A 9706-nucleotide genomic window follows, 5' to 3' on the forward strand; every position below is an offset into this window, starting at 1 on the left:
TCATTTCCAACAACAAATGGCCTCCCAGTTAAGTGGGGGAGAAGCCTAGGACTTGTCCCTGCCCAGCTAGCCCGTGTGTATGCCCCACAGGCGGGCCATCGGTCCGAGTCCCCCTGACCCCCACTCCCTCAGTACACCTCCCGCCTACAGAGTCGTGGGTGTTACAGCTCGTACAGAATGACAACAGACACCGCGTTTTTAAAAAAACAATCCTTTAATAAACAAAATTAGTCCATCTGAAACTCCTCAATCTGTAGGGTCCTAGTCTTGGATGGGGATAGCTGCAAAATTCCAGTTCCGAAGCTGTCGGAGGCTCAGTGCAGATGGGGACGGTCGGGCCGGTGCTGGTACGGAGGTGCGTGGCCCGCGGAGCGGTCGCCGGAGAGAGCGGGCCGGGCGGCGGGGTTCGCGGGCGCGCGCCTCCTGCAGTCCCGGGGCCCGCGGGGCGCACCGCCCCTCCCCCCCTGGTGGCAGGTCCCCGCGGACGCGTTCGGCCCGAGCCGAGGGGGCGGCAGGGCGGACAGTGACGGGTCGTCCCCGCACCGCGGCGTCCGTTGAGTCCCGGCCCGGCCCGGCCCGGCCCCGGCGCGTACCTCAGCCCTGCGTCAGCGCGCCGAGCGGCTCTTCCAGGCGGCGCCGCGGCCTCCCCGCGGCCCTCAGCGCGGCCCGGGCGGCTGAGTCACTGGCGCCGCGGCGGGCAGCGGCGCGCCCCCGGCCCCCTCCGGGCCCCTGCGCCGGGCGAGCGGGCGGCCCTCCGGCCGGGAGGCGGCGGGAGCGAGGGCAGGCGAGCCCGCGCGGGGGAGGGGCGGGCCGGGCGGCGGCGGCGGCGGTGACGACGCGGCGGGGGGGAGCCGAGCGCCGCGGCCGCCCGCCCCGAGCCCGACGTGGCTCAGCTCTTTCCGTGAGGGCGGTGGTGGCCCTTAAAAGGGCCTTTGTGGTGGCATGGGGGCCGGCTGCGGCGCGGGCGCCCCTCAGTACTCCTGAGAGGCCTGCGTGGCCTTCTTGCCGCCCGCAGGCGCCTTCGGCCCCACGGTGGCGCTGGTCTTCTTGGGCAGCAGCACGGCCTGGATGTTGGGCAGGACGCCTCCCTGCGCGATCGTCACGCCGCCCAGCAGCTTGTTGAGCTCCTCGTCGTTGCGGATGGCCAGCTGCAGGTGGCGGGGGATGATGCGCGTCTTCTTGTTGTCGCGGGCCGCGTTGCCCGCCAGCTCCAGGATCTCGGCCGTCAGGTACTCGAGCACGGCCGCCAGGTACACCGGCGCGCCGGCGCCCACCCGCTCGGCGTAGTGGCCCTTCCGCAGCAGCCGGTGCACGCGGCCCACGGGGAACTGGAGGCCGGCGCGCGACGAGCGCGACTTGGCCTTGGCGCGGGCCTTGCCGCCGGTCTTGCCGCGGCCCGACATGCTGCGCGAGGTAGAAGAGCTGTGAAGAGGGACGCCTCGAAGGGGGCAACGAACAGCCGCCCGCCGCAGTCCAACTGCTGCCGCGCGCGCCCAGGGGCCGGCCTTATAAGCCCCCAGGGCACACCTCCGCGCCCTCCTGATTGGCTCTCTCCTCGGGTACCCGCCTCCGGTTGGTTGCAGTTAACCCTTCAGTGACGCGCCACGGCCGAGGCAGCGCGCCCGCCGATTGGTCCGATTTGAAAACCTTTTGCCCGGGGAAAAAGGCGAGGAGGAGTGGTAGCACGCAGCCGGCCAACCCCTCCCCGATGTAGCCAATCCTTGCGAAGGGCGCCAGATTTAAACGCTACAGCTGGAGCCCAGAACCGGAAGGCAAAGAGGGTGGAGTCTGGGCCACCTCGAGGGCCTCTGGGAAACCGGTGCGGGCCCGGGATTTTTAAAGGAACGGGGTCGACACCACTCCCTTCCCTTCCTGGTCTGGTCATTCTTCTCTCCTTTCTCCCTCCTCCCATCCTGCAGAGGGAAATGAGAGAGGGAAGAAATGGGAACCCCTCCCGCTGCTCCCCCTAAAAACTTCTGTTCGGCACCAGAGAACAGGCAAGTCCAATCTTAGGGCTCTCCCTGCCACCTGAAGTATGAGGATTTCAGGGCTTATTCAACATGTTCTATTTGGTCTGTTCTTTCTGTTGACTTCTTGTTACAAGGAGCCCACTGTGCTGAAAGAAAAAAGATGGGCAGAGGGATAGGCATCCTCTTGGAGGAGGTACCTCCACCAATCCTCCCGATCTACCCTAAAATGCCCAAAATATACTTACAGGAACACCAAGAAAAAGACAACACTTTATTGTCACCACTGGGAGCACCTGGCCCCCCAATCTGCTCTTACGAATCAGAATACTTAATTTATGGTCAAATAATCAAGTGATCTTCGAGCCTGTGTCCCTCTCCCCAGCCAGGGTTCTATCCCCAGGCCCAACATATTCCTCGAGAGTCCGAGTGGTGGATAACTGCATAAAAAGCACAGTATCCCACTTTGGGAGGCCGCAGGGATGGGATAGAGAGGGAGAGCAGCAAGTTGAAGAAAGCCACAGGCAAAGTCCAATCAACAGTCAGTACAGGGCAAGACAGGCCCAGGATGTCGATCACAGCGGAACGGAATCGCTAAGTACAAAATCTGGAGAAAAGTAAGAGGTGAGAGAGGCCTGGGCCCGGAAGTGTGCCTGGCCCAGAAAGAGGCAGGCCTGAGTCAGGAACCCTGCAGACTATGCAGTGAAGGGCAAGGATTGGGGGACTCAGACATCGTAGAAGAGCCGGACAAGCTGGTACCGGATGGAGAAGGTGACAGCACTGCCAAGGATCTGTGAGGAGAAAGAAACACACCAGAGTCAGAGCCATGGAGAAAGGGAGACCAGAGCCAGCAAAGCCCTTCCCTGACCACACCTGGAGCAGCAGCAGGAGCAGAGTCAGGTTTCTCTCATGCATGGGCCCGAGAACCTTAAGGAGCAAGTTGAGGAGCGTCATGTTGTTACACTCCGTGAAGGCACCATCCTCATTCTCACTCTGGTGCACTGTCACTAGCTGCAGGCTCGCTGCTACCTGGAGGGGCCAGAGGTGGAGAGAACTTCAACTCTGCTTCAGCAATGGGGGATCTGCTTCATGCTTCCAGGCTCCCCTTGGATCTGATGCAAGCCGAGGGTCCCCAGGCCCTGAATTCCGGATGGTGGCCTAGAGCCTTACCTCCTTGTTACCCTGTTACCTTTAGAATAAAGTTGCCCAAGAAAGAGAGGCTCTTGGTCTTGAACTTGGAATAGCTCATCTCCAGTTTGCCTGTCTTGGTATTGAGTCTGCAGGGGGAAGAGAGCTTTATGTGACTGGGCCACTACTCCAAGAACTCTCCACACTGCGGTCAATTAATAGGAAGAGTACCGAAAGTGGAATCAGACAACCTGAAGATCTGTTTCCGGCTCTGCTTACCACTGTGTGATCAGAGCTGATCAGATTATGTGGGTGAATGTGCTCTGTCATTTATAAGGGCTAATTGCACGGAAAGAGCCCTCCTTTGGGCCCATTCCCCTTACACAGCAGATGCAGAAGGCTGGCTTTATGCATCCCAAGTGAAAAAGCTAAGATGTCCCTTTTAAGCCCCAAAGTGGCTACCTGGGAATGCGGTGGCGAGGGCAGGGTATGATATGCAGGAGCTGAGGCAGTGAGTAGAGGAAGTTGAACACCTGGGGCATGAAGAAGAGTAGCATGGTCTTGCTGAAGTGTCCCAAGATGCCCACCACGGCAAAGGTCATGCCAGCAAAGTAACAGAAGGTATCTCCCACAAACACCCGTGATGGGTACCTGTGTGGGGGAGAGGATCTGAGCCAGTGGCAGGAGGCACTATCAGTCTTTTCTCTCATATTACACGCCCTGAACCCTGGACTAGCCCTGACTCTAGTCCTGGCCCGGAGGAAACTCCAGATCTTCCAACAAGCCTCCAGAACCCAAAGCCCTGAATTCATCTCTTCTTGGGGGCTCCACAGCACTTGTCTCTAACTGCAACTGGGTAGAGAGTAATTGAAGAATATTACCAACTAGGCATCCAGAAAACACTCAATACAGGTGTGCGCAGGCTTAGCCTCTCCAACAGGAGTTGGGTCAGGACCAACAGGACCATACTTGCTACATGTTCACATGGCCCACTTACCAGTTATGGTAGAGCAATCCCAAGGTGGTGAAAAAAAAGGGTATCATAAAGTAGAGGGAAAAGACGTGATCATCCCGATAATCACCTTTGGAAGCAGGGGAAGAAGAAAAAGAAAGAAGGATGAGTTGATAAGGTACTTCCCCCTGCATAACTGGGTCCTATTTCTGTCTCAAGTTCTGTCCCCAGCTGTACTTTCCACCTCTTCCAAGTCCCATTCCAGAACTCACTACTTCTTTTGTGTCACTCAGGCAATTCCTAATATTCCACCTCATTCATGAACCCTTCCTAATACAAGTTGCTGTCTTCAATTTGGTTTAGATCATTCAGCCCAGGTTTGAATACTAGCTTTACTTTCTAACTGTGTGACCTTGATCATGACACACTTAAATTCTCTCGCCCTCTGTTTCCTCAACTGTAAAATATGGTTCATGAGAACACTTGCCACATTACAAAGTTTAAATGCTTTAAGAGTATTTTGTTTTAATAAGCACTGATATCCATCAGCCAAAGACCACCAGAAACACCTGCAGTCAAAGCTGGGTTTACTGACGTGTAACAAGAGAGACACTGTAGACCACGCACCATAGGTAACCAGGGGATGCCTCAGTAGGGAAGTATTAGGAAGATGTGTTATAGGATTGTTTTGAGTAATTTGGGGGAGAAAGGAAGGAGGCAAAGTTTTGCCCAAGACTGGGTGCTGTCAGTGGAAGTAATTCTATGAGCATCTTAGTTTTCTCTAAGTAGAACCAAGTTATCAGAAGGAAGCAATTGCTCACCTTAGCCAGAAGAGGGAGATCCTAGTCATTTTTGTGGGATGCACAAAATGCAGTTCTGGCTATACTCAGACATGTTTATGGAGGAATCTGGGTTTGCTTTACTCTATCATGGACATAGAGTGACCTCGTCTGATTGTGAAGTTCTGTGAAATTGTTTATGTTCAGCAGAAGATCATGGCCTACCTATTAGTGCCAATTCAGCTGTCAATGACAGAGCTGTTTTTCTTTACATTTAATCTTAATATATTGCTTTTATTTTTTCCTGAATTCCCCAAAGCCAGGTATCAGGCAGTTTCCTTAATACTCAGACTCCCACTCTCACCTACCTTCCAGCTCCACCAGATTGAAGACGATGATGGAAGCAGAAATAACTAGCGACTGGCCTGCCTCTAGGCCATTAATTCCTGCTAGGATATTGATGGCATTGGTACAGAACACTGCCAGCAGCCCCATGTAAACATAATACAGGATCCCTGGGGGAAGAAGAGAGTAAGAAGTGTGCCATCCATAGAAATGAGGACTTAAGAATATTCTTCTGAGAAAAGTGGTGAGGACAGAGGATTGGACGAAGGACCAACAGAACGGATCTGAGAAGACACAGGAACAAGATGGGGACACTTGGAAGAGGATCTGGAGCACCAGGAATGATGCTCTGCTAGATTATCTCCCAGGGTAAGGGTGCCCCAAAGTAAGGGCCACAGGGACGTCAGTCACAGGGCTACTCACCCAAGTCCAGATGCAGGCCAAGAATCGGCCGGAAAGGCTTGGGCACCACAATGGTCGTGTTGCCAAAGTTGGTGAAATAGACCATAAGAAGAGGTAGCGAGGCAGCTGTAGGCAGCAGCAGCTTGTGGCGCCAGCGCAGATTCAGTACATCGTCCGCAAAGCCCAGGAAAATCATGCAGCAGATGGCAAGGAGCGCACCTATCAGGGCCACGAACTGGGGGAGGCTCGGGCAGGTCACCGCTCAAGCCTATGCCCACATCATCTTGCAAAAACACCCGTCTCTTCGCTCCTTCCTCAGCCCCTCCACCCAAACCCTAATAACCACAACTCTCCCAGGTAGCTCCCAGGCCCCAGCCCCAAGCAACCGCCCCCAACTCACCCACTTACTTCGTGATGGGGGAAGGCTTTACACTGCTCCTCCATAAAACAGTTCAGGAAGGGGAAAGGGATGAAGCAGAAGAGGATGATAAGGAAAACAGCACCGCTGATCACTCCCTGGGACTCTGGGCTGTGGCCCAGCAGCAAAGGGAGGGGGCGGGGGAGAGGAGAGGGGGCGTGGTCACTCACTAGAGCAAGCATTACAGCGATCTACGGGGAAGGGGGGTGGAAGGGCACCAGCGCTGGAGTCCCTGATACACCCGAGGGTCCCCTGTACTGCAACATCCCTTCCCAGAGTTGGCCAGCGCTGCCCTTCGTCTCCCAGAGCCCGCAGCTGTCTGCGGGGTTAGCGCTGCGTGTCCGCGGGGTCAGGCACCCCAGGTCCCGCCCTTGCCCTGCCGGCCCCCTCCCCGGACCCGGGTGCCACCGCTCACATCTGCTGCCGGCCGGTTTTGTTGAGGTCCTGGCCACAGAGGTGCGCGGCGATGAAGTGGCCACGGAAGGCGGGGATGAGGGTGACCGTGGCCACAAATCCCAGCAGCGAGCCGACCAAATTCACCAGCAGCGGCATCGGCAACTCCGGGAAGGCCCACATGATGACCAGCCAGGGGCCCCGCTCTGCCGCCGCCTCGGCTAATGGGCGAGCTGGGCGGTAGCCCGGAGCCCCCCGCGGGGAGGAGCAGCCGCTCGGCACAGGCTGGATCCTCCCACAGCGGCCTGAGCAAAACCCAACTCTGAATTGAGGCGCCCCCAGGACTCCCGCGAGCCTCCAGCGCGCACCCTCGGCTGTCCCCCGCCGCACTTGCCTCCTCACTGTTTCCTCCCGGATTTTGTTCGCAGAGCCACCGGCGTTTTGAAGCCGGCGGCGGCCATTTTTAGTACGGGCAGGCAGAGCGAGGGATGTAAGTGTTACTTTAAACCGCGTCCTTCCCTCGAGCGTCCTCACCACGAGGGTGTTGGGAAAACAATTAAAGACAGACCAACCAAAACGGACACTTTGCTAACACCGTGTTAAAAGTGTATAGCCCAAAGCGGAAAAAACTCCCTGCCCGGTTCCAAGATGAACACCTCCTTTTCCCACGTGTCTGACGCCGCTTACTCCAGGTTCCACGTCAGTTTTAGGACGCCGGCCGCGGGAGGTCCCGTTTAAAGGGCCACGATCCCGCGTTTCCCCCGGGGTCCCTCGGGAGCCGGGAAGATGGCTCCGGGAGGCCGGGGGTACGGCAGGAGGGACGAGGATAAGGAGCAGCTCCCGCTCCCCGGGAGAAAACCTGTCGCCAACGTAGTCGGAAGCCGAGGTAGACGCAGCCTGGTTCCCGGGAACGCAGCTACGGCTCGGAAGCCGATGTAAATCCTGGAGCCTAGGCACTTGAAAAGTCCCTCCCACTCCTCCCACTCCATGTTTTTCTTGTCCTTGATTCAGGTACTTTGCCTCCATCATCCCACCGCCTTCCGCCCCCGCAGTGGCAGCAGTTGCCGGGCAACCCCGCGGGGCGCTTCCCCACCGCAGGGGCTGGCAGTGCCCTCAGGTCTTGGGTTTCACCGCATTCTCGACTTTCCTAGGTCCTGGATCAGTGCAAGGTGCCAAGCTCCCAAACCCAGGAGGCGAGGCTGTGGCGCGTTGGAAACAGCTGAGGAAAGCAGGCTCCTCCGCCCCACACGTGGCTTCTTCCTGTTGCCCTGAGGAGCTCCCCCCACTCCGGGTTCCTCATCTCGGTCACCGTGCTTTTGGCTTGTGGCACCTGTGTCCTTGAAAATCACAGTTCAGCTTCTCTCCTGTCTCTCAAACCAGGTGTGAAATATCCCTTCTACTTGAAGGCAGCTCTAATTAGCAACAAGAACCATATATGTATGAAGTATACTTTATAAAGTAACCCCAGTAACATGCTTGATAGTGGTCCACCAGATTTTCAGTAACTATAATTGCACCGGTATTGTTTACCCGTGTTCGTGGACACGTGTGTGCGCATGCGCACGTGCATCTGTGCCTCTTAGACGGGGAACTCCCTAGAGGCAAGTGTTTTCTATTCCACACAGTAACCCCGTGGGGCTAAGGACACAGAGCTATCTGTCTACAAGGCACCATCCCACACTATGAGTCTGGGTCTTAAAGAGAGATAAATGGCCATAGGAGCACATGGAGAGAGAAATTAGTTGTGACCAGGGGAGGTGAGTAATTATCTCCAAAGGTTTCAGTAGGTGGCAAGAGTGGAAGGGCCTCCCAAGTAGGGGAAGTGAGACTCTAGGAGCAGGTGGAAAGGAGGAGCTTATGGGAGCCTCAGAGGAGGCAGCATTCAGTAATCTTGTTGATCAGGAGCAGGCTGAGACTCCCTGGAGGTTCGAGGGACAGTGTATCTGTTTCCTTTTTTATTAGTTGTTCAATCCTAAGAAATCTTCCTTCCTGACCCAGCATTGGGAACCTCTGACTCTTCTCCAGAGATCATTAGCCACCCCCCGACAACCCCCACTGGAACAGGGTTCGGAGGGGACTTGTTCAAAGACAACACACTAGGGATTCCTCATCCAATATCCATGTTATCATCAGAACATGGTTATTGGGGAACTTGCATTATAATCTCAGTATTTTTGTTCCCGTGATGATAAATGCCCAGTTGATTATCAGACTAATTAGGAGAAACAAACACAGGACTTGACCACACTTGAAATTTTGTGCCTTTCCTGGTAAAAATTGGAAGCATTTGCCTAAATGCTAACGCTGGTCCTAGAACTCATGGATCAGATGAGTTGTCAGTGGCTTCTGATGGTTTCTTGGGTTGAGTAGACAACATCTGAGGTGTGTGTCTCCTACAAGGAGGCCCTGTGAGCAAGGCCAATCTATTGTTCAGTTGCATTGCCTGTCAAAGCCCATCCCAAAAATGTTTTACAGTGCCAAAGAAGTCCATGAGACAGCTTTGGATAGTCTGGGGCAACAACACTTGTAAGATCCTATCTATGGCTCTTTCCAGGCAGTTGAGTTACTTTTTCCTTTTTTTCCTGCCTCTCCCCTATCAGTGTATCAAAAGTTGTTAGCTGAAAGCAAGCCCCATTCCATTGAGATGGCATGAGTTTTCAAAATGCAAGCAATATAGAAACTCTTCGTGTTGGCATGTATAATGGAATATTTTGTTAGACTTCTTAAAATTACAAAGAATTTACTAATCCCTACTATATTTGTGTGAAACTCTTTAAGTACTGGGGGACACAAAGTGATATAAATGTACTCCCCACACACACACAAAGAATCTGCTTTAGCATATTAAAGCACCTTGGTTAAATATGAGGGAAGAGAGATGAATCTTTCATCTTTGAAAGGCAGGGTCCTCACCCTTTTTTTTTTTTTTAAGATTTTATTTATTCATCTTATTTTAAGGGAGGAGAGGAAGAGAATCCCAAGCTGACTCCACCCTGAGCACAGAGCCTGACATGAGGCTCAACCCTACAACCCTGAGATCATAACCTGAGTCAAACCCAAGACTCAGGCTGAGCCACCCAGACACCTCGACAGGGTCCACATTCTTTTTTCTTTTTTAAGATTTTTTTTTTTTTTTTTTGAGAGAGAGCATAAGCAGTGGGAGGGGGAGGGGGAGGAGGAGGAGGGAGAGGAAGAGAGACAAGCAGACACCCTGCTGAGTGGGGAGCCTGACATAAGACTCCCAAGATCCTAAGATCATGACCTGAGCAGAAGTCAAACATTTAGCTGAGTGAGCCATCCAGGCATCCCAATAGAGTCCCCA

The 9706-nt window shown here is 54.7% G+C and overlaps 2 protein-coding genes across 2 annotated transcripts; both read right to left on the reverse strand.

The window, feature by feature from the left end:
* Positions 1 to 195: 195 nt before the first annotated feature.
* On the reverse strand, positions 196 to 1493 carry H2AX (H2A.X variant histone). Its single transcript, XM_072822320.1, has one exon. It carries the CDS (start codon positions 1401 to 1403, stop codon positions 972 to 974), a length of 432 nt encoding a protein of 143 aa, XP_072678421.1. The 5' UTR covers positions 1404 to 1493; the 3' UTR covers positions 196 to 971.
* A 734-nt stretch (positions 1494 to 2227) lies between these two features.
* On the reverse strand, positions 2228 to 7288 carry DPAGT1 (dolichyl-phosphate N-acetylglucosaminephosphotransferase 1). Its single transcript, XM_072822312.1, has 9 exons — positions 6407 to 7288; positions 5982 to 6102; positions 5595 to 5808; positions 5195 to 5341; positions 4093 to 4177; positions 3558 to 3746; positions 3157 to 3244; positions 2841 to 2996; positions 2228 to 2758 (listed from the first exon to the last, which is right to left on the reverse strand). The coding sequence occupies exons 1-9, from the start codon at positions 6565 to 6567 to the stop codon at positions 2693 to 2695; spliced, it is 1227 nt and encodes a 408-aa protein (XP_072678413.1). The 5' UTR covers positions 6568 to 7288; the 3' UTR covers positions 2228 to 2692.
* Positions 7289 to 9706: the final 2418 nt, after the last annotated feature.

Source organism: Canis lupus, chromosome 3, assembly GCF_048164855.1.
Source record: "Canis lupus baileyi chromosome 3, mCanLup2.hap1, whole genome shotgun sequence".
NCBI lineage: Eukaryota > Metazoa > Chordata > Mammalia > Carnivora > Canidae > Canis > Canis lupus.